This window comes from Scylla paramamosain, chromosome 4 (assembly GCF_035594125.1).
Source record: "Scylla paramamosain isolate STU-SP2022 chromosome 4, ASM3559412v1, whole genome shotgun sequence".
Lineage (NCBI taxonomy): Eukaryota > Metazoa > Arthropoda > Malacostraca > Decapoda > Portunidae > Scylla > Scylla paramamosain.
The window spans coordinates 10,566,319-10,591,315 of record NC_087154.1 but is presented as its reverse complement, the minus strand read 5'-3'; the positions used below and the strand labels follow the sequence as shown (position 1 = coordinate 10,591,315).

General features: G+C 39.9%; 1 protein-coding gene across 8 annotated transcripts; it reads left to right on the top strand.

Moving 5' to 3' along the window:
* The first annotated feature begins 3,678 nt into the window (after positions 1–3,678).
* LOC135099730 (uncharacterized) lies at positions 3,679–24,427 on the top strand. 8 transcript variants are annotated; one of them, XM_064002222.1, is made up of 7 exons: positions 3,679–3,807; positions 15,445–15,548; positions 18,803–18,954; positions 22,235–22,388; positions 22,875–23,100; positions 23,830–24,028; positions 24,217–24,427. In XM_064002222.1, the coding sequence occupies exons 3-7, from the start codon at positions 18,805–18,807 to the stop codon at positions 24,247–24,249; spliced, it is 762 nt and encodes a 253-aa protein (XP_063858292.1). In that variant the 5' UTR covers positions 3,679–3,807; positions 15,445–15,548; positions 18,803–18,804; the 3' UTR covers positions 24,250–24,427. The 8 variants fall into 8 exon arrangements, with proteins under 8 accessions (XP_063858292.1, XP_063858289.1, XP_063858285.1 ...); XM_064002219.1 differs by having other exon boundaries at positions 3,680–3,807; positions 15,445–15,510; positions 18,727–18,954; XM_064002215.1 differs by having other exon boundaries at positions 3,680–3,807; positions 18,727–18,954.
* Positions 24,428–24,997: the final 570 nt, after the last annotated feature.

Genomic DNA, 24,997 nt, shown 5'->3' with positions numbered 1-24,997 from the left:
GCATGCTCATGTACTCGCCTGGAAAGCTGTTATATATATATATATATATATATATATATATATATATATATATATATATATATATATATATATATATATATATATATATATATATATATATATATGGAGCACATTCTGACCCTCTTCCCTTTTCCAGAGATCTCCATTCTTGGAGACTTTAATGTTCACCACCAGCTTTGGCTTTCCTCTCCCTTCACTGACAATCCTGGTGAACTAGCCTACAACTTTGCAATCCTCCACGACCTATAGCAACTGGTGCAACACCCTACTCGTATTCCTGACCGTCTTGGAGATACGCCTAACATTCTTGACCTTTTCCTGACCTCTAATCCTTCTGCTTATGCTGTCACCCTTTCTTCTCTGTTGGGCTCCTCCGATCACAATCTCATCTCTGTATCTTGTCCTATCGCTCCAATCCCTCCTCAGGATCCCCCTAAGCGAAGGTGCCTCTGGCGTTTTGCCTCTGCTAGTTGGGGGGACCTGAGGAGGCATTTTGCTGATTTTCCTTGGAATCACTACTGCTTCCATGTCAGAGACCCGTCTTTGTGTGCTGAGCCCATAACAGAGGTGATAGTGTCTAGCATGGAGGCGTACATTCCTCACTCTTTTTCTCGTCCTAAACTTTCTAATCCTTGGTTTAACACAGCTTGTTCTCATGCTATACATGATAGAGAGGTGGCCCACAAAAGGTACTTAAGCCTTCCATCACCAGAATCTCATGCACTTTATATTTCTTCCCGGAATCATGCCAAGTCTGTTCTCCAACTAGCCAAAAACTCCTTCATTAACAGAAAATGTCAAAACCTTTCAAGATCTAACTCCCCTCGTGACTTCTGGCATCTAGCCAAAAATATCTCCAATAACTTTGCTTCTTCTTCTTTCCCTCCTCTATTTCAACCAGATGGCACCACTGCTATCACATCTATTTCTAAAGCTGAACTCTTCACTCAAACCTTTGCTAAAAACTCTACCTTGGACGATTCTGGGCTTGTTCTTTCCTCTCCTCCAGCCACTGACTATTTCATGCCACCTATTAAAATTCTTCGCAATGATGTTTTCCATGCCCTCGCTGGCCTAAACCCTCGGAAGGCTTATGGACCTGATGGGGTCTCTCCTATTGTTCTCCGAAACTGTGCCTCCGTGCTTGCATCTTGCCTAGTCAAACTCTTTCAGCTCTGTCTGTCAACATCTACCTTTCCTTCTTGCTGGAAGTTTGCCTATATTCAACCTGTTCCTAAAAAGGGTTTTTTTTTTTTTTTTATGTAGGAAGGACACTGGCCAAGGGCAACAAAAATCTAATAAAAAAAATGCCCCCTGAAATGCCAGTCCCATAAAAGGGTCAAAGCAGCGGTCAAAAATTGATGAATAAGTGTCTTGAAACCTCCCTCTTGAAGGAATTCAAGTCATAGGAAGGTGGAAATACAGAAGCAGGCAGGGAGTTCCAGAGTTTACCACAGAAAGGGATGAATGATTGAGAATGATTGAGAATGTGACCGTTCTAATCCCTCAAACTATCGTCCTATTGCTTTAATTTCCTGCCTATCTAAAGTTTTTTAATCTATCCTCAACAGGAAGATTCTTAAGCATCTATCATTTCACAATCTTCTATCTGATCGCCAGTATAGGTTCCGTCAAGGCCGCTCTACTGCTGATCTTCTGGCTTTCCTTACTGAGTCTTGGTCATCCTCTTTTAGAGATTTTGGTGAAACTTTTGCTGTTGCCTTGGACATATCAAAAGCTTTTGATAGAGTCTGGCACAAAGCTTTGATTTCCAAACTACTCTCCTACGGCTTCTATCCTTCTCTCTGTAACTTCATCTCAAGTCTCCTTTCTGACCGTTCTATTACTGCTGTGGTAGACGGTCACTGTTCTTCTCCTAAATCTACTAACAGTGGTGTTCCTCAGGGTTCTGTCCTGTCACCCATTCTCTTCTTATTATTCATTAATGATCTTCTAAATCAAACTTCTTGTCCTATCCACTCCTACGCTGATGATAGCACCCTGCACTTTTCCACATCTTTTCATAGACGTCCAACCCTTCAGGAAGTAAACATTTTACGCAGGGAAGCCACAGAACGCTTGACTTCTGATCTTTCTAAAATTTCTGATTGGGGCAGAGCAAACTTGGTATTGTTCAATGCCTCAAAAACTCAATTCCTCCATCTATCAACTCGACACAACCTTCCAGACAACTATCCCCTCTTCTTCAATGACACTCAGCTGTCCCCCTCTTCTACACTGAACATCCTCGGTCTGTCCTTTACTTATAATCTGAACTGGAAACTTCACATCTTATCTCTAGCTAAAACAGCTTCTATAAAGTTAGGTGTTCTGAGACGTCTCCGCCAGTTTTTCTCATCCCCACAGCTGCTAACTCTGTACAAGGACCTTATCCGTCCATGTATGGAATATGCTTCACATGTGGGGGGGGGGGGGGTTCCACTCATACTGCTCTTCTAGACAGGGTGGAATCAAAAGCTTTTCGTCTCATCAACTCCTCTCCTCTAACTGACTGTCTTCAGCCTCTCTCTCACCGCCGCAATGTTGCATCTCTAGCTGTCTTCTACTGCTATTTTCATGCTAACTGCTCTTCTAATCTCGCTAACTGTATGCCTCCCCTTCTTCCGCGGCCTCGCTGCACAAGACTTTCTTCTTTCTCTCACCCCTATTCTGTCCACCTCTCTAACGCAAGTTAACCAGTATTCTCAATCATTCATGCCTTTCTCTGGTAAACTCTGGAACTCCCTGCCTGCTTCTGTATTTTCACCTTCCTATGACTTGAATTCCTTCAAGAGGGAGGTTTCAAGACACTTATTAATAAATTTTTGACTACTGCTTTGACCCTTTTATGGGACTGGCATTTAAGTGGGCATATTTTTTTTTTTTTATTGGATTTTTGTTGCCCTTGGCCAGTGCCCTTCCTACATAAAAAAAAAAAAAGAAAAAAAAGAAAGAAAAAAAAAAAAATATATATATATATATATATATATATATATATATATATATATATATATATATATATATATATATATATATATATATATATATATATATATATATTTTTTTTTTTTTTTTTTTTTTTTTTTCTTTTTTTTTCTTTTTTTTTTATGTAGGAAGGGCACTGGCCAAGGGCAACAAAAATCCAATAAAAAAAAAAAATATGCCCACTTAAATGCCAGTCCCATAAAAGGGTCAAAGCAGTAGTCAAAAATTATATATAGTACTATACTTTTTATATGGAAATGAGAGATATTATACTAGTACTTAGCCTAACCAGTACAACAACTGCCTTTTGTAAGCATTTTTTTTTTTTTTTTTTATGTATTAGATCCATGGAATATTGTTCCACTCACTCACATATTTCACCTACAGAGCAGCTGGAGCATCAGCAGAATGTGGCTTATGAAATCTTTGCCTTTGGTTATTGATTACTGGGACTGGAAAACCCACCAGGAAAGAATATCAGGTAAGAATGCATTCAAGAAACAATGCAAGAGATGAACAGCTAGCGGTGATTGTAACATTATTATAGAATCATTTCAACTTTATTCCTTTACGATTACTGAAACCTACTGCTACACTTACAAATCAACGGATACCACCGTAAAACTATCCGTAAAACTACCATTACGAACCATTATGGGCCTTTATCCCTCACCCCTTGTACTTTAGACTCGCCCTCACTTGGCTCTTGTTTACATCACAACTGATTCCCTGAAGTCTGTCACCGCAAACCTGGCTCCTTTAAGTGTTCCCATCATAGGCACACTAACTGGTTTATATTAGGTACATGTTCACAGGAGACTTCCAGTAGTCAAGTGAGTAATGTACAGCCACTCTGCCCTGCGACAGTAGTGAGAAAAAGGAATATAGAATAACTAGAAAATGCCACCATCCATACGACAGCTGCCCCCAAAGAAGTGAAAGGGATGGAAAATGAAACAAGTAAAGAATTAATTCAAAGAGAAGCAGTCTTTGTTTAACGTTACAGGGAATAAAGGTCGTGCTGTGGCTTCGGAAATTTCCACGTTGAGGGCTGCTATTGAAAGGGGTAGCAGTGGGCGGTGTTGTGAAAAAATCGGCGCAGGCGAGAAAATTGTCCCAGTGATAAAACTGACCCAGTCCCCAATTGTTCATATACTACAGAGGAATGCAATAGGATATATATATATATATATATATATATATATATATATATATATATATATATATATATATATATATATATATATATATATATATATATATATATATACACACACACACACACACACACACACACACACACACACAGCTTTATACGTAGGTACAATATTAACTTCATCCATTTCGTCATTCTGTCAAACAAAAATTATAGATATTCTAGTCATACTACAGTAGCCTAACCTAACCAAGCTAACCTAACCCAACAAACCTAACTTAAACTAAGATAACCTTACCTAAACTAACATAATCTAACCTAAACTATCATAACCTAACCTAAACTAACTTAGTCTAACCTACACTAACATAACCTAAACTAAACTAACTTAATTTTGACTAACATAAAACTAACCCAAACTAACCAAGGCTAAACTAAATTAAACTTAAGTAGATTAGCCTAACAGGCCTTCCACTGGGACAATTTTATTGAGATGTTGAGGGTTGTGTTTTTCTACCTTTGCAACAGGAAAGATCCACTACTGTGTATGTGCGCTGAGACAGTCTTTGCTGTGCTAATCTTTTCATGACAGCGGCAGCAATGCAAGCAGAATGGCAGAGAGCTATAAATGAAGTTGTGAGTCAGATTAAGGTACTTGTGCTCTATCTGATACCCTCAGATGTAACTAGGCAGTATTTTTCTTTAGGCTGCCTCTCTGAATTATTTCAAAAAGAATCTGCGTGATTTCTTTGGTAAAGCTTTGCACCAATTTTGCAACTTATTATTGTGTCAAGTGGTTGCATGTAGTTGTGGTCATCAGTTTTTTTTATTGCTCACATTTGTTATTGTTTATGGGCACCTAGCATACTTTACAGCCTTTGGGCTGGTATGCTAGCCATTGTAGTGTTCCCTCTTTGGAAGCCCAACCAGGTAATAACCAGGTAAATTACTTTCTCTTTTCTCTCTTTTGAAAATCATAATAAATATTTCAGAAATGCTGCAATGGTAGAATTGGTGGTGCTGTGGCTCAAATCCAGGCTGATCTTGATATATATATATATATATATATATATATATATATATATATATATATATATATATATATATATATATATATATATATATATATATATATATATAACAGGAGTTTCTGCAGATATTGCTAGAGGTGAAAGTGCAGATTATTCTAAGTGGAAAATGTTCTATGCACATACACATTTTGAGGCATTGCTTAGCCATGGTATTAAATTCAAGTGTGGCTGGGTGACATTATGGCCAGGCTGGGTGGGTATCCATGTTAGACAAACACCATGTCCTTATAGGCTACTCCACATTACTGTAAGTGTGTGGCATTGTCAACAGTTTATTTATCTCAAAATCATACAGTGAAATCTAAATGTACTGTCTTTGTGTGAAACTGCAAGTGACTGCCTAACAATTAGCTGATTTGCCACTAGCCTTACTCCTTCCCCCTCCCCACCAGAGCAGGTGTGGTGCCACTTAGCCTATCATTGCATTTGTCATTAATTACAGCCAGACTATCATTGTAATGTTTATTGGTAAATCACTTGTTCATTAATACCACTCATTTCATTACAGGATACTGTAATGCTCCATTATATATATATATATATATATATATATATATATATATATATATATATATATATATATATATATATATATATATATATATATATATATATATATATATATATAATTAGAATAGGCAACTGGAACATAGGAAGTCTTACAGGCAAAGGAAGAGAGCTAGTGGATGTAATGTAGAGAAGGAATATCAAAATCTTGTGCATCCAAAAAAACTAAATGGAAAGGAAACAGTGCTAGAAAAATAGGAGAAGGATACAAAGTGTATTATGCTGGAGAAAGTACAAAGAAAAATGGAGTGGGCATTATTCTTCGTCCAGATGTACAGGAACAGGTTACTGAAGTTAAAAGAGTTAATGACAGGTTAATGGGAATGAAACTAATCAGAGATGGAAAAATATGGCATATTGTATCTACACATGCACCTCAGCAGGGTTGCAGAGAGGAGGAGAAAGAGGAATTTAGAGAAAAACTTGAAGAGTATATAGAAAGTATAGCATGAACAGAATTAATAGTAATAGCTGGAGACAAGAATGCACATGTAGGAGAAAGTGGTAATGGGTATGAAGGAGTCCATGGTGGAATGGGTTTCGGAAGACAAAATGTAGAAGGTGAGCGAATACTGGAAATGGCAGAAGCAGCAGAAATTACAATATTGAATACTTGGTTCAAGAAGAGACAAAGCCATCTAATTACATATAAAAGCGGTCAGAATGAGACACAGATTGACTACATCCTGGTAAGAAGAGAAGACAAACGACTTGTAATGGATTGCAAAGTTATACCTGGAGAACCAGTGGTGACGCAACATAGATTATTAGTAGCAGATTTTAGGATGAAAAGTTGAAGGAAGAGAAGGAAAGAAGAAAGAAAGAAGAAGATTAAAGTCTGGGAGCTGAAAAGTGAAAAGAAGAATGAGTTTAGAAACAAAGTTGAAGAAATGTTCAGGGAAAGACAGAACTGGCAGCTTACCAGAAACAGCAGAGGAGGTGGGAAGATATGAAAGATATATTAGTAACAAAAGCAACAGAGATTTGTGGTAAGACGAGTGGGAAACCAAAAGAAGAGAAAGATACATGGTGGTGGAATGACAAGGTTCAAGCTGCAATAAAGGATAAGAAATTAGCACTAAAACAAATGAAAGACATCAAGAATGACACCACCAAAGAAAATTACAGACAAGCCAAGAAGCAGGCAAAAAGAACAGTAGCCAGAGCAAAGAGTAATACATACAGAGATTGGTATGAGAGGCTGGATACACCAGATGGAGAGAAGATTATATACAGAGTAGCGAAGGTAAGAAATGATATGAGGAAAGATGTTGGTGAAGTAGCAATAGTAAAGGACCAAAATGGAGACATTCTTATGATGGAAGAGGACATAAAAAGATAGCAGGAATATTTCTCAAACCTGTTAAACATGGCATATGAATATGAAGAACTGAGTGAAACATTACCAGTGGAAGGGCCAATACCCAACATAAGTAGAAGGGAAGTGGATAAAGCCATAAAGAAGGGAAAGGCTAACAAGGCAGGAGGAAAATCTGAAGTAACAATAGAAATGATTAAAGCACTGGGAGAGTTTGGAGTGGAGTGGACATACTCATTGTTAGAAAAAATTTGGAGCACGGAGAAAATGCCTGAAGACTGGAAGGAATGTAGAATGGTTAATTTGTATAAGCAGAAAGGAGATATATTAAGTTGTGAAAACTACAGAGGTATTAAGCTGTTGGAGCATAGTCTGAAAATACTAGAGAGAGTGATAGAAGGGAGACTGAGAGAGATGGTCAAAATACACAACCACCAATTTGGATTTATGAGGGGATTTAGCACTGTAGATGAAACATTTATTGTGCAACAGATACAGGAAAAATACGTAGAAGGAAACAGAATGGTGCACTGGTGTTTTGTGGACTTACAGAAGGTGTATAACAGGGTGCCTAGGAAAGTATTGTACTGGAGTTTGAGAAAGAGAGGAGTGCCAGAAAAGATGATAAAACTAGTGAAAATGATGTATGAGGGAGCAAAAACAACAGTGCAGACAAGGTATGGGGAAATGGAATCCTTCCCAGTTGAAGTAGGACTCCATCAGGGATCAGCTTTGAGTCCTTTTCTCTTTCTCATAGTGTTGGACACAATAATGATGGATGTGAGAAACAATGAGGACTTGTGGGAGTTGCTGTTCACCGACGACCTAGTCATCATTGCGGACACGGAGGAAGAGTTACAGGAGAGATATTTGTTATGGAAAGGCAACCTGGAGAGAAAGGGAATGAAAGTGAGCACACAAAAGACAGAGGTAATGGTAAGCAACAGAGAAGGTTGTGAGGAAATAAATGTAACATCAGAGGATGGCATAAGATTGAAGCAGACAAGAGAGTTCAAATACCTATGATCAGTAATTGCAGAAGGAGGAACAGAAAAAGCAGTTAGACAAAGAGTACAAGCTGGATGGGAAAATGGAGGGAAGTGAGTGGAGTAACCTTAGATAAGAAAATACCATTGAAGCTGAGAATGAAGATATACGGAAGTGTGTTGAGACCAGTACTTCTGTATGGTGCAAAGACATGGTCTTTAAGGAAGAAAGAGAAAGGCATTCTGGAGAGAACGGAGATGAGGATGGTGAGATGGATGGCTGGCATTTCACTGTCAGAAAGGAGACAAAGTGAAGATATAAGAAGAATGTGTGGAATATGTAATATCAAGGAGAAGGCAAGAGAAGCACAACTAAGATATTTTGGACACGTGATAAGGAGAGAAGAGGATGAACCAGTGAGGAAAGCAATGATGATGGAGGTTAGGGGGAGAAGGAGGGTTTGGAGACAGAGAATAAGATGGAGAGATGTAATAAGGAGTGATATGAACAAGCTGGGAGTACAAGATGATGCAATGGATAGAAACAGATGGAGAAGGATAACTCGAGCGGCTAACCCTGCAATACAGTGAGATTAAGGTCGTATGAAGAAGAAGAAGAAGACTGTAATGCTCCAAAACTTGTAGAAATGATGACTGAATAATTCACAATTTTACCATCAGACATTCCACACCAACATATCCCTCCATGGATACCTGGCCAGAGCCATTGTTGCCCAGCCACACTTCAATTTTGCACCATTGCTAAACAAAGCCTCAGAATGCATATTAGCATAAAACATTTTTCACTTATAATAACCTGTACTTTCAACTATAGCAATATTCACAGAAACTTGTTTTACACCATATATATATATATATATATATATATATATATATATATATATATATATATATATATATATATATATATATATATATATATATATATATGAGGAGGCAGTAGACACCTGCCAAAACGATAATTACTCCCAGTGAGGTCTAAAGCACTGTTCAGGGGGTGCTGTGAACTTATCATTAAACCCAGCTGTGACCTCATTGAATGTTTCCCTTTGTGTCTCACAACACAAGGGGGCAGTCACAGCCTGCCCTCTAAAGACAACTCTCTTCCTCCACACAAAACTACAAGCACCTAATAACACACACACCCTTCACTCAAAAATTTTAAAATCATCATGGCGACTCCTACACCAGCCTCGGAGTCCCCATCTGGGGAGGGGACCATAAATGTCCCCAGGTCGGACTGCCTTTCTGTCGACGACCCTAAGTATCTTGACACCCCCCTCAACTTTTTCTTCATTAACTTCTGCAACATTCGCAGTCTAAGATCTAATTTTCAATCTGTAAAACACCACCTCTCCTCTTCTAAACCTCATCTTCTTTTCCTCACTGAAACTCAGGTGTCTGAGGCAACTGACAGTAGCCCCTTTTCTGTTTCCTCCTACTTTCTCTATCCTCATTTTCGATCCAAAGCTGGATGCTGCGTTTATGTGCGCAATGACTTAACCTGCTCTCGTGCCCACGCTCTTGAATCTTCCGAGTTTTCCACCATCTGTCTACGACTACAGAGTCACTCTCATACTGAATTTATCTGTGCTGTAAACCTCTCTCCTAACTCCTCTGATTATAAGAAATTCTTTGACTACTTAACTTCCAAAGTGGAGCACATTCTGACCCTCTTCCCTTTTACAGAGATCTCCATTCTTGGAGATTTCAATATTCACCACCAGCTTTGGCTTTCCTCTCCCTTCACTGACCATCCTGGTGAACTAGCCTACAACTTTGCTATCCTCCATGACCTAGAGCAATTGGTGCAACACCCTACTCGCATTCCTGACCGTCTTGGAGATACGCCCAACATTCTTGACCTTTTCCTGACCTATAATCCTTCTGCTTATGCTGTCACCCTTTCTTCTCCATTGGGCTCCTCCGATCACAATCTCATATCTTTATCTTGTCCTATCACTCCAATCCCTCCTCCGGATCCCCCTAAGCGAAGGTGCCTCTGGCGTTTTGCCTCTGCCAGTTGGGGGGACCTGAGTAGGTATTTTGCTGATTTTCCTTGGAATGACTACTGCTTCCGTGTCAGAGACCCGTCTTTGTGTGCTGAGCGCATAACAGAGGTGATAGTGTCTGGCATGGAGGCGTACATTCCTCACTCTTTTTCTCGTCCTAAACCTTCTAAACCTTGGTTTAACACAGCTTGTTCTCGTGCTATACATGATAGAGAGGTGGCCCACAAAAGGTACTTAAGCCTTCCATCACCAGAATCTTATGCACTTTATATTTCTGCCCGGAACCATGCCAAGTCTGTTCTCCAACTAGCCAAAAACTCCTTCATTAACAGAAAATGTCAAAACCTTTCAAGATCTAACTCCCCTCGTGATTTCTGGCATCTAGCCAAAAATATCTCCAATAACTTTGCTTCTTCTTCTTTCCCTCCTCTACTTCAACCAGATGGCACCACTGCTATCACATCTATTTCTAAAGCTGAACTCTTTGCTCAAACCTTTGCTAAAAACTCTATCTTGGACGATTCCTTTCCTTACTGAGTCTTGGTCATCCTCTTTTAGAGATTTTAGTGAAACTTTTGCTGTTGCCTTGGACATATCAAAAGCTTTTGATAGAGTCTGGCACAAAGCTTTGATTTCCAAACTACCCTCCTACAGTTTCTATCCTTCTCTCTGTAACTTCATCTCAAGTTTCCTTTCTGACCGTTCTATTGCTGCCGTGGTAGACGGTCACTGTTCTTCTCCTAAATCTATTAACAGTGGTGTTCCTCAGGGTTCTTTCCTGTCACCAACTCTCTTCTTATTATTCATTAATGATCTCCTAAACCAAACTTCTTGTCCTATCCACTCCTACGCTGATGATACCACCCTGCACTTTTCCACGTCTTTTCATAGACATCCAACCCTTCAGGAGGTAAACATATCACGCAGGGAAGCCACAGAACGCCTGACTTCTGATCTTTCTAAAATTTCTGATTGGGGCAGAGCAAACTTGGTATTGTTCAATGCCTCAAAAACTCAATTCCTCCATCTATCAACTCGACACAACCTTCCAGACAACTATCCCCTCTTCTTCAATGACACTCAACTGTCCCCCTCTTCTACACTGAACATCCTCGGTCTGTCCTTTACTTATAATCTGAACTGGAAACTTCACATCTCATCTCTAGCTAAAACAGCTTCTATGAAGTTAGGTGTTCTGAGACGTCTCCGCCAGTTTTTCTCACCCCCCCAGCTGCTAACTCTGTACAAGGGCCTTATCCATCCATGTATGGAGTATGCTTCACATGTCTGGGGGTGTTCCACTCATACTGCTCTTCTAGACAGGGTGGAATCAAAAGCTTTTCGTCTCATCAACTCCTCTCCTCTAACTGACTGTCTTCAGCCTCTCTCTCACCGCCGCAATGTTGCATATCTAGCTGTCTTCTACCGCTATTTTCATGCTAACTGCTCTTCTGATCTTGCTAACTGCATGCCTCCCCTCCTTCCGTGGCCTCGCTGCACAAGACTTTCTTTTTTCTCTCACCCCTATTCTGTCCACCTCTCTAACGCAAGAGTTAACCAGTATTCTCAATCATTCATCCCTTTCTCTGGTAAATTCTGGAACTCCCTGCCTGCTTCTGTATTTCCACCTTCCTATGACTTGAATTCCTTCAAGAGGAAGGTTTCAAGACACTTATCCACCAATTTTTGACCACTGCCTTGACCCTTTTACGGGACTGGCATTTCAGTGGGCATTTTTTTTTATTGATTTTTGTTGCCCTTGGCCAGTGTCCTTCTTACATAAAAAAAAAAAAAAATATATATATATATATATATATATATATATATATATATATATATATATATATATATATATATATATATATATATATATATATATATATATATATTGTTACAAACATGGGTAGAAGTTGTTTGACTGGGGGTGTGTTCTACCCTTTCTTGTAGCATAAGGTAGTGAAACGAGTATGAAATAAAACTTACAATCATTATTAACTTAAATATCCAACACCTGGAGCGGGCATAGTGCATGCAACTTATCCAGGAGACAGTGATTCCGTTTGGGTTCAAGTAAGTGTGTACACTTAACATAACATATACAAGCTATTAAGCAATGAAGGAAACCAAAGATGACGAAACATATACAAGTTACTAAGCAACAAAGTGACTGTAACAGATACCAAATAATAAGCAATAAGGGAAAACAAATATATACCCAAAATACAACACAAATATAGGTAGCTCAGACATGTATGCAATGAAGAGTGTGAGTGTACTTGTGTGAGTGTTCGTGTTCATCATGTCTTCTTATAACTTACGCCGATGTAACAGAATCCAGGCAGCAGGAGGGAGGATGGTTCCAACTGTGAGAAGCGAGTGAGACTGATGAGGTGTGGAGGTGGAAGTCAGTCATTAGCTTGGTTAGCTCAATCGAGACGCAAGTCAAGATGTGTTTCCAAAGTTTCGTCTTTATGGTACCACCATGGTGTGGTCAAGACGGTATTCGAAGCCGATGGTTAGTTGGAGAGATTAGTGGTTGGTGAGGCGGGTACGAGGGCTGTAATAATAATAATAATAATAATATATGTATATATATATATATATATATATATATATATATATATATATATATATATATATATATATATATATATATATATATATATATATATATATATATATATATATATATATATATATATATATATATATATATAGATAGATAGATAGATAGATAGATAGATAGATAGATAGATATATATATATATATATATATATATATATATATATATATATATATATATATATATATATATATATATATATATATATATATTACAACCACAATTTCCAGCACCTTCACATAGCTGCCACAACTGGACTAGCTTCCCTGGGCCACCTCCCACTTGAACTCAGTGCGGGGCTCAAATACAGGTGTACAGGGCCCCTTATAACTCCTGCACCTTTTCACAGCCATTCATAATGACATGTCACACAAATTAGGTCACCAATCTGTTTTACCCACAGACAAGGAAATAATACAACTACAAACAACTCCACCCACTGGGCAAGAATCACCAGCCATGTCTAAGGAAAACAATTACAATGAGCAACGACACACATTGGGTCGAGGTATAAAACCCCACTGGACTACCCCCCACCCCCCAGTAATGAATCCTTCCCACTGTTCAGTGGTGTGTTATAACCTCTAGTCAAGTAGTGTTGTTTACAGCCTCCTGGATGGCAGGCCTTTTCAGGGCCAGAGGAGAGAGTGAAGTTCACTACACAGCTATTTACTTAGATCTTCCATACCCAAGCAGCCTCAGCCACAGTAGCATTTAACTCAAAACAAGTGCACAGACACAGTGACACCAGTACAGACTAGTGCCCACAAATGAGCAGGAGGGTAATTCTCTCACTTACAGTGAGAGAATTACCCTCCTGCACCCTCCTGGCACCCATGTTCAGCTGAGGAGTCATGCCCTTGATATTAAGTGTGTACTGTGGACAATGCACAAGCAAATGTTCTCCTACTCTGTTACTACAGGGATGGTACAAGAGAGTTAGGGGGTGGAGTGATGTACATACATACATACATACATACATACATACATATGCCAGCCCCACCTGCCATATCTCTCTCAGAGTGGGCTAACATGAACAAAATGCTTTACTTCAGAAAATTCTGGTGAAGAAGCTATGTTGGCTGGGTGAATACTGATTACTTAATCATTAAGAGCAACTCTTCTACTATAAACTAGGTGGAGCTCAAACTAAAAGAACAATTAGAACTAGGGTAAATTACCATATTTGATGGCTCATAAGATGCATGGGCCTATAAGACACACCCAGTTTTGGCAGACATTGAAGTGAAAAAAAAAAGATAAGTGAGTGGATTTAAGCTCTGAATACGAAGTGAAGAATTTCACCTGACATTTGAAGACTCTCACATGCACTTAGATCATTATTAGATCCCAATATTTTGCATTTAGAAACTTTAATACTTGCTTGTAGCTTATGTACCAATCCTGTTGTGAGATGTAAACATGTACCTGCCATATGGCGTAAAGAATGCAGTGAAGCTTGCCCATGTCACCGGGTTCGGCGCATAACCGACCGCATGTTTGTTTTGGTACATGAAATGCGTGGTGCATGGTCACTTAGGCAAATTCTTTCTGACTGGTGTCATTCTATGTGAATTATTGGTAAGTATGACCTATTATATATTGTTACCTTGAAAGAAAGAAAGTTGTTTTGTGGTGTCATCACTTGGTTTACATGTGCAAAGGTGTCTGGGCTTTGATTTTAGAGCCTCTGTTACCATAGACTTACCACCAACCACTGCCTCAATGCTGAACCTTGGCTTCATAGGAGGCAGGCTGATTTCCTGAGTTTTTTTTTTTTTTTTTTTTTTTTTTTTTTTTTTTTTTTTTTTTTTTTTTTTAGAAAAGGTGCATCTTATGAGCCATCAAATACAGTAATTGGGGAAAGAGTCTGCACGCAGGAAATCTTACAGTAATCTCATAGGGGGAGTGGCCACCTACAATTATATGTCTGATTCTCTCTCTCTCTCTCTCTCTCTCTCTCTCTCTCTCTCTCTCTCTCTCTCTCTCTCTCTCTCTCTCTCTCTCTCTCTCTCTCTCTCTCTCTCTCTCTCTCTCTCTCTCTCCTTCCTCTACCTCATCTTCCTTCTCATCCATCATTCTTTATTCTCACTTCTTTCACATAATATTACTGCTTGCAACAATATATATATATATATATATATATATATATATATATATATATATATATATATATATATATATATATATATATATATATATATATATATATATAAGGTGTTCCACATTAGAAGGGCTGCTCATGCCAAAATAAAGAAGTGAAAAAAAATTAGCTCAAAGTTTGTCGAACTTCTGACAACCATAACTTTCTTATTATATATGCTATGACAATGAATTTGGTCTCAGAATAACCGGTAGACAATCAAAATCACGATGGCCTCAAAAAATGTTTGAGATCATGATATTCACTGCCTAATTTTTGCATATCTTTTGGAAATTGCGTTATGGTTTTGGAAGTTCACTGAAGTTTGAGTGCATTTTTCTGTGTGTGTGTGTGTGTGTGTGTGTGTGTGTGTGTGTGTTAATACAATATTCATGTTAATAATAACTTAATAAATTTACAATTATTATTCTTGAATCCAAGGGGTAATCAAGTGCATACACCATTACTGCAATCCAGAACTTGTCATCATGGATTTAATATAATCTTTTCTCTGCTTCAGGTGTTGTATATCTTGGCCTCTTGCTTCAGACGTCTTGCTGGTTCCTCTAGACTCTTCTGATGACTGGTCAGCATCACCTGCCTCTTCAGTGGTGTGGAGTTCAGGTTAACATTGGATGAGCATTTGTACTCATTCTTTTCATTACAGTAGGCTCTAGAATATATGAAGTGTACTTCAGGTTTTCTTCAATATCAGCAGATATCATTTAATGGTGTACTTGGCATACCACCATAATCCATTCCAAAATTGCTGCATTGCATGAAAATTTCTATAGTGAAATTTTACCATTTCTGATGGTGCAGTACAACTGTCATGTCTGGGTGAGGGATCCTTAGGACAATGACATTGTTATTAGACATGTTATCTCTCTCTCTCTCTCTCTCTCTCTCTCTCTCTCTCTCTCTCTCTCTCTCTCTCTCTCTCTCTCTCTCTCTCTCTCTCTCTCTCTCTCTTTTTTTAAACAAAAATTTACATCAGGCTTAAAACAACACGTTTTTTATGCTGTTATTTGAAAAGCCTATACTTAAATGTAAAGAAGAAAATATATACAAAAAGTGAACTCATCCTACTATATATATATAGACCTGATTAACACAGCACTAGTGTGGGAGGTTGTGTTTTATGCCACCTGTGTGCAACCACTTTCACTTGCTGGAGTGTCATTGTCTGTGTATCACTCGTGGCTGCCGTAAACACATTCCACAGTCTGGAGGTTCTGGCTGTGTAAGAGCGCTGGTGCTGCCTCGAGTAAGATCGAGGCACTTGCACCAGCATGTCACTGGAGGTGGTGGTCCTGGACTCCCTCTGGACAGCTCGTGGTGGGAGCCTTAGTGAGCTGAGATGAGGGACCTCCAGAACCCGGGCCTTGTGCTGGACCACCAGCGCCGACACATCCCGCCGATGCTCCAGCGACGTGACTCCGGTCTGCTCCTCCTGCTGCTGCTGCTGCTGCTGCTGCTGTCCGTCCATCCCCACCAAGCGCAGGGCACGGCGTTGCACAGCATCCAGTCTCTGCAAGTGGGTGGGGGCACTCGACATCCAGGACAAGGCACTGTACTCCATACAAGGCCGTATCTGAGCCTTGTACAGTGTGAGGATGCCCCGGGAGTCGAGGTTTCCTGACATCCGACGCAGGGCAGAGACTCGCTGGGAGACCTGGTGGGCAACAGCAGCAACATGGCGGTCAAAGCGCAGGCCACAGTCTACTGTCACTCCCAGCAACTTGACGTGTTCCTGGAGGGGAAGTGTCTGGCCTCCAAAAATCAGACAGCCTGAGACGGCTGGGGAGGCAGCTGGGGACCGTGAGATGACCATGGCCTGCGTCTTTTCTGGAGCGAAGCTGACTTGCCACGCCTCTCCCCACTCCATCACCAGCCTGAGCTGCCTATTTAGCTCTCTAACGGTTCGCTGACTGTCGGAGTGGCAGTAGGAGCGGGAGAGATTGCAGTCGTCGGCGTATGCAAGCAGAGTCGGGATTTGCCGCAGGAGGTCATCGATGTATATGTTCCACAGGATCGGGCCCAACACTGAACCCTGTGGAACTGAGGCCTGTATAGGTAACGGCTGGGATGCCTGTCCATTGATGACTACCCGGAAGGTTCTCCCCTGGAGGTAGTCCTCGAGCAGTGCAAGGAGGTTGCCCTGGATACCCTTGGCGCAAAGCTTTTTTACAAGCCCTGCGTGCCAGACCCTATCAAAGGCCCCAGCAATGTCCAGGGCCACCACAAGAGTATCCAGACCTTCATCTAGGGCATCCTGCCAGCCTTGGGAGAGGAGGGTGAGGAGGTCCGCTGTTGAGCGGCCAGGCCGGAAGCCGAATTGTCTGTCTGAGAGGAGGCGGTGCTCACTCAGGTGATGACAGATGACACCTGCCACCACCTGCTCCAGCAACTTGCCCACCACGGAGAGCAGCGAGATGGGTCTGCAGTTGCTGGGCTCAGACTTCTCTCTCTCTCTCTCTCTCTCTCTCTCTCTCTCTCTCTCTCTCTCTCTCTCTCTCTCTCTCTCTCTCTCTCTCTCTCTCTCTCTCTCTCTCTCTCTCTCTCTCTCTCTCTCTCTCTCTCTCTCTCTCTCTCTCTCTCTCTCTCTCTCTGGTGCTGCAAGTCTTCAATTTGGAGTCTTCTTGGTTGCATCCTGTGCATTTTAGAGGCATAGTTGGATGATCCCTCCACTTTTAGAGAGGCTCATGCCATTCTTCAGACCTTCCTAATGAAATGGAGAGTTTTCAGAGCTGCCAGATGTCACCAGTAGCTCAGTCTGGATTATTCTTTCAGTTATCATAAATTATGCATTTTTCAGTTACACATCAATACAATGAGTAATGCTGTTAATAAAAATGTAGATAATTATTCTTTTCACTTAATTTTTTGTAAACCAGACAAAATAAATGACAAGTGAAAACTTTTCTTCTTAAAATTTTTGCAGCATGAAAGCACTGCAAAATCAAGCAGAGCTGTGTTTAAAAAAAAAAATTCTTCTGATGTTATAGCATATGCTGAGTACCTGCTTTCGGTACATGAGTTACCAAGATCATGATGGCATAAAAATTTAAGAGCCCCACCACCAAGAACACAAGGGTTCTTTTCTTTCATTCCTTTACTATTAGGTGAGAATTACATTCTGTTTCTCTTCATAATGCTCAGGGTTTGCTGAGCAACTTTCTTTCCTAACCCAGGCCTCGCTTTATGTGCAGTGATATTCAGAGTGACCACCATCGCTGAACCTCTTGACCCACCAGTACACAGTTATCTAACTCCAGTAATACTAATTATTTCTTAAATATTTTTATTCTTCAGATGCTATTTCGTTACCAGTAATGGCCAGTTTGGTAGCCATTGGAAAGTGATATGGAAAGATATGTAACAGTAACTTTTGGAGGTCAACTTGGCAATGCACACACGAAAAAGCATCTCATCACTCAACTGTTAAATCTATACTAAAACTGTTAATGTATGAGTGTGCCCAAGGCCACTGTCTGTCTTGAGTTCCCAGGTCAGATATTATCAGTGCTCTGCTCTTCCATGCAACCAGATCAAACTAGTTGGATGGTGCACAGTTGCTGATACCAACTGAGGATTTTGTCATCTTTTTTGGTGCCAACTATATTAATATATATATATATATATATATATATATATATATATATATATATATATATATATATATATATATATATATATATATATATATATATATATATATATATATATATATATATATATATATATATATATATATATATATATATATATATATATATATATATATATATATAATTGACAGGGTTTAAAAAGTGGGTGATGTGAGACAAAGAATTGTAGATCAAGGAAGATCATTCTCCCACACACCACCGCCACAGCCATGCCGACTGCAGGAGCCATGACCCTGATGTTCATTGGGGTCATCCTCTTTGCCTTTATCCTGTTTGTGACCTGCTTCAAGAGGCAGGTGGGACGCATGAAGAAGCGCTCCAGAAGAGACCCTCACGTGCCAGGCTCTGAAGCCAAAAAGGTAAGCTGTGTTAAGCCTTTCTTTCCCAGTGTGTGCTGTACATCACTATCCCAGTACTTCTGTCTTTGTTGTTGTTGAGATGTGCACACTTGGTACCAAAGAGGTGAATCTCACTTTACTAGCTAATGTTCAGTTTATAAATTTTTAGAGCTACATATGTTTTCTGATTTATGATGTGAATTGCATTCACAAATAAAAATCTTTGAAAATTCATATTTTAATATATTGAAAATGCATTAGTGAAAAATTATTCTAAGATCTATAGTTGATTATGATTGATGAATTTCAGTTGCAAACAATATTTCAAGGAATATTACTCTTTAATAAAAATGTTATTCACCTGAACAGGTCTTACATTTTCTGCATGTTATGAGAGATGGCAAGAAGGGATCCAGATGGAAGATTACTTACACATACACTGCATGTAGCAGAAGAGAAAGCTGATGCCATTATTGATTATATTACATAATAATGATAGTGGTTATTTCAGCAGCTGCCATGAACATTATGTAGAACATTATGTAGATTTTAAGCTTGTTTCAAAGTAACAAGACCATGATTATATATGTTTTACTTGTTTCTTGAACTATGTTTAATGAAGCAGCTCATTAGTTATGGAAATTTTTACTTCACCAGTGAAGGAATTATTTTATAGGAAGGCTTCCATCTGTCACAGTGAAGTTGGTTATAGTGCAGTGGTGCACTAAACATAACAGACAACAAACATTTTAGCGATTGGTACAGGTGAGTTGTGAATTGATGACAAAAAGCAGCAGCAGCAGCACACACACACACACACACACACACACACACACACACACACACACACACACACACACACACACACACACACACACACACACACACACACTGCCTCTGCCAGTTGGGGGGACCTGAGGAGGTATTTTGCTGATTTTCCTTGGAATGACTACTGCTTCCGTGTCAGAGACCCGTCTTTGTGTGCTGAGCGCATAACAGAGGTGATAGTGTCTGGCATGGAGGCGTACATTCCTCACTCTTTTTCTCGTCCTAAACCTTCTAAACCTTGGTTTAACACAGCTTGTTCTCGTGCTATACATGATAGAGAGGTGGCCCACAAAAGGTACTTAAGCCTTCCATCACCAGAATCTCATGCACTTTATATTTCTGGCCGGAACCATGCCAAGTCTGTTCTCCAACTAGCCAAAAACTCCTTCATTAACAGAAAATGTCAAAACCTTTCAAGATCAAACTCCCCTCGTGATTTCTGGCATCTAGCCAAAAATATCTCCAATAACTTTGCTTCTTCTTCTTTCCCTCCTCTACTTCAACCAGATGGCACCACTGCTATCACATCTATTTCTAAAGCTGAACTCTTTGCTCAAACCTTTGCTAAAAACTCTATCTTGGACGATTCTGGGCTTGTTCCTCCCTCTCCTCCACCCTCTGACTACTTCATGCCACGTATTAAAATTCTTCGTAATGATGTTTTCCATGCCCTCGCTGGCCTAAACCCTCGGAAGGCTTATGGACCTGATGGGGTCCCTCCTATTGTTCTCCGAAACTGTGCCTCCGTGCTTGCACCTTGCCTAGTCAAACTCTTTCAGCTCTGTCTGTCAACATCTACCTTTCCTTCTTGCTGGAAGTTTGCCTACATTCAACCTGTTCCTAAAAAGGGTGACCGTTCTAATCCCTCAAACTACCGTCCTATTGCTTTAATTTCCTGCCTATCTAAAGTTTTTGAGTCTATCCTCAACAGGAAGATTCTTAAACATCTATCACTTCACAACCTTCTATCTGATCGCCAGTATGGGTTCTGTCAAGGCCGCTCTACTGGTGATCTTCTGGCTTTCCTTACTGAGTCTTGGTCATCCTCTTTTAGAGATTTTGGTGAAACTTTTGCTGTTGCCTTGGACATATCAAAAGCTTTTGATAGAGTCTGGCACAAAGCTTTGATTTCCAAACTACCCTCCTACAGTTTCTATCCTTCTCTCTGTAACTTCATCTCAAGTTTCCTTTCTGACCATTCTATTGCTGCTGTGGTAGACGGTCACTGTTCTTCTCCTAAATCTATTAACAGTGGTGTTCCTCAGGGTTCTGTCCTGTCACCAACTCTCTTCTTATTATTCATTAATGATCTTCTAAACCAAACTTCTTGTCCTATCCACTCCTACGCTGATGATACCACCCTGCACTTTTCAACATCTTTTCATAGACGTCCAACCCTTCAGGAGGTAAACATAGCATGCAGGGAAGCCACAGAACGCCTGACTTCTGATCTTTCTAAAATTTCTGATTGGGGCAGAGCAAACTTGGTATTGTTCAATGCCTCAAAAACTCAATTCCTCCATCTATCAACTCGACACAACCTTCCAGACAACTATCCCCTCTTCTTCAATGACACTCAACTGTCCCCCTCTTCTACACTGAACATCCTCGGTCTGTCCTTTACTTATAATCTGAACTGGAAACTTCACATCTCATCTCTAGCTAAAACAGCTTCTATGAAGTTAGGTGTTCTGAGACGTCTCCGCCAGTTTTTCTCACCCCCCCAGCTGTTAACTCTGTACAAGGGCCTTATCCGTCCATGTATGGAGTATGCTTCACATGTCTGGGGGGGTTCCACTCATACTGCTCTTCTAGACAGGGTGGAATCAAAAGCTTTTCGTCTCATCAACTCCTCTCCTCTAACTGACTGTCTTCAGCCTCTCTCCCACCGCCGCAATGTTGCATATCTAGCTGTCTTCTACCGCTATTTTCATGCTAACTGCTCTTCTGATCTTGCTAACTGCATGCCTCCCCTCCTTCCACGGCCTCGCTGCACAAGACTTTCTTCTTTCTCTCACCCCTATTCTGTCCACCTCTCTAACGCAAGAGTTAACCAGTATTCTCAATCATTCATCCCTTTCTCTGGTAAACTCTGGAACTCCCTGCCTGCTTCTGTATTTCCACCTTCCTATGACTTGAATTCCTTCAAGAGGGAGGTTTCAAGACACTTATCCACCAATTTTTGACCACTGCCTTGACCCTTTTACGGGACTGGCATTTCAGTGGGCATTTTTTTTTATTGATTTTTGTTGCCCTTGGCCAGTGTCCTTCTTACATAAAAAAAAAAAAAAAACACACACACACACACACACACACACACACACACACACACACACACACACACACACACACACACACACACACACACCATCCACATCTGTGGTCAGTGTTAAGCAAATTGGTTGCACTTCCTGCAGTTACTGATAAATTTCACAGAGTTCAAGGTATGATTGACATGTCACTGCTTTTGCAGGCATTGCGGCGGGAAATAGAGCGTCGACTAGACAGAGTAGCAGACATTTACTATGAGCCAAAACTGCTGACCTTGGAGATTGACAACCAAGCAAACTCTGATCTGCCTCCTTATTACTTCAGGATGAAAGCAGTTGACAACATGAAGTATCTTGGTGTGTTGCATTAACTCTATCAATTAAGCAAAACACAGTACAGTCATCTTTCATTGACAATGATTTTGGTTTCCATGGTTTCACCTTTACATAGATTGCTGCCAACCACAAATTCAAATAACAAGGGAGGCAGTGAGGGACAGCTTATCACTGTTCATTGCTTTTTCTTTATTTTTTTAGGCAATTGATAAATAAAATGATTGTAACGATGTACATGCAGTTTTCTTTACTTAAATGGTTTTGAGGGCTCTGGAGTTTTCTTAAGGGCAGACACTAATTTTCCTTATCCACAAGTGTGTCTTACCTAAGCCCTGTGGATTACAAGGAGTGACTATAATTCATAATGGGGGGTGACTGTAATTCATACATAATGCTATATATTTTCTCCATGAAAATTTTATTATCTTTGTTATACATTGTACCTCCAATGTATTTGCTGACCTATAATTTCATGTTCTAATACTATGCTGTTTCATCCATCACCAGAACAGGAGCTGTCCTCCCTAGAGGGTGTGAGCCCCCGTGGGGCCAGGGAGAGTGTGCGTGCCTTTCTTATGAACCTGACCAGTCCTGGAGGAGTGTTGGCCTCTGTGGAGCCTCGCATCATCCATGAACTCTGTGACCACTATGACCATGCCAGGTTCCACCCGATGCAATTCTCTGCAACTCAGTTCACTCCGTACCACAGCCTTTTGTCACGTATATTGCACTGGTGAGTTGCTCCTTTTGCCAGTAGTGCAGAGGCAGATATTGATATGCATTCACTTACTGAATGCTAAAGGGATATTTACTACAGTGTTGAAATATTCTTTGCAAATAACCCTTATCATTACATTATAAAGAAAGGTCTCAAACATGTTAGAAGAGATAATTCCAAACGAGAGTGGAAGTTGCAGGGGAATGTATCTAAGACTGAGACTTGGTACTCGACAGACTTTGCAGGTGAGGTTTGAGTTAGAAACAAAGAGAAGAAATTTTTAGAGATCATGAAGTAATAAGCAATGGAGGAAAAATAGATAACTTGGGAAAATGTGATAAAAATACTCAAAATAAAGTAAATAATCAGAACAACAGAAAAGGTTCAAAAGCACAATAAACTGAAGAACAGTTTTCTTACTTGCCTTATTATCATATTTTATGGTTTAATATTAACCTTTGGTGATCCCTGGCAGTGAATGTTTATATGTACACAAACATGTGAAAGAATATGTAAGCAAGAAAATGAGCACATATAGTAGGATTACATGAAAAGGAAAGACAAGACAATAGATTATTTAAGAACACACACACACACACACACACACACACACACACACACACACACACACACACACACACACACACACACACACACACACACACACACACACACACACACACACACACACATAAAAGTACAGTGATTCAAATGTCTATTCACATTTAGTTTCAAATTCTACAGTGGCAGAAATGGGGAGAAGATGAGTGGACGAGGCACAGTGACAGCCAAGGCTCCAAGTGACCATGATTCTGCCATTGATGAGCCAGAGCATGACCACAGTGGAGATGATGACAACCTCATCATCACCGAGTCCAATGTTGTATTGTTGCATCGGCCAGCATCACTCAAAGTGTCTCCTGATGACAACTTTGAAACTTCGGTATGAGGGTTTGTGTCTTAGCACCAAGGGAAGATGTGAGACTGGTAGAACACACACAGAGCCTAGAGCAGCACTGCACAGAACATGGCACCTTCAGGAACAAATGAAAAATGTTTATCTTAAAGAGGCAGTCAAATGAAAAAGTGGATTTATTAGATATAACTTCAAAGAAGTTCAAATGTTTGCAGGTTCCAGAGTGGGCTGCAAGTAGTCACGCGTAACAAGAACTTATATCCAGCCATCCGTGCATCAAGCAGCAGAATTAAGTTTTCCTCCCATTGTAATGATATTATGGAAGTCTTGTACTGCCAAAAATTATACCATTTTGCCATCAATATTATGTGAAACTATAAATGTCAGAATTTAACTGATTTCAATATATATCAAAGCCCTACACAATTTATTTTGTACATCTCATTTATACTTGCTAGAATTATGAAGGTTGAGTATGCATTTTAACTCCCAAGATTGCATGTCAGAGAGTAATTGGTAGGTGGCTGTCTGTGAAAGAGGATGAGAGTTAAGAGTACAAGTACACAATCTGTTATCCAGAATCTGCTAGATAACAAAATAACACATTTCAGTTTTTAGAATACTATATCTTAAAGTGCATTTAGTAGAGACAGATAAGTAGATCATATTTGATAACTTAATTTCTCAGTAAAACAAATTAAAACTGAAAACATGGCTTAGAATGACAGTGTATTGAGGGTTGCATTCACTACCAGAAAGTGGGACAATGTTTATTATAATTATTCCATGAGCTAAAACTGATGGTTAATGAGTGGGCAGGGGAGACAGCAGTATGGTACCTGCACACTCTTCTACTTCTTCCTTGTCTTATAAGGATTATTGACATTTCATTTAATTAAGTTGGGGAGACATCAGAGGTATATCTAACCCATAGGAGCAAGAGACACAAATACATGGCATGAGTTGAGCAAGGCTTGGATCAAATCATGTTTGGCA

Bases quoted from the DNA above. Each gene is read 5' to 3' on its own strand.
- LOC135099730 (XM_064002222.1), top strand. From the start codon at position 18,805: ATGCCGACTGCAGGAGCCATGACCCTGATGTTCATTGGGGTCATCCTC. The intron at 22,389-22,874 runs GTGTGTTGCATT...ATCCATCACCAG, and splicing joins TGACAACATGAAGTATCTTG to AACAGGAGCTGTCCTCCCTA. The intron at 24,029-24,216 runs GTATGAGGGTTT...AAATGTTTGCAG, and splicing joins ATGACAACTTTGAAACTTCG to GTTCCAGAGTGGGCTGCAAG.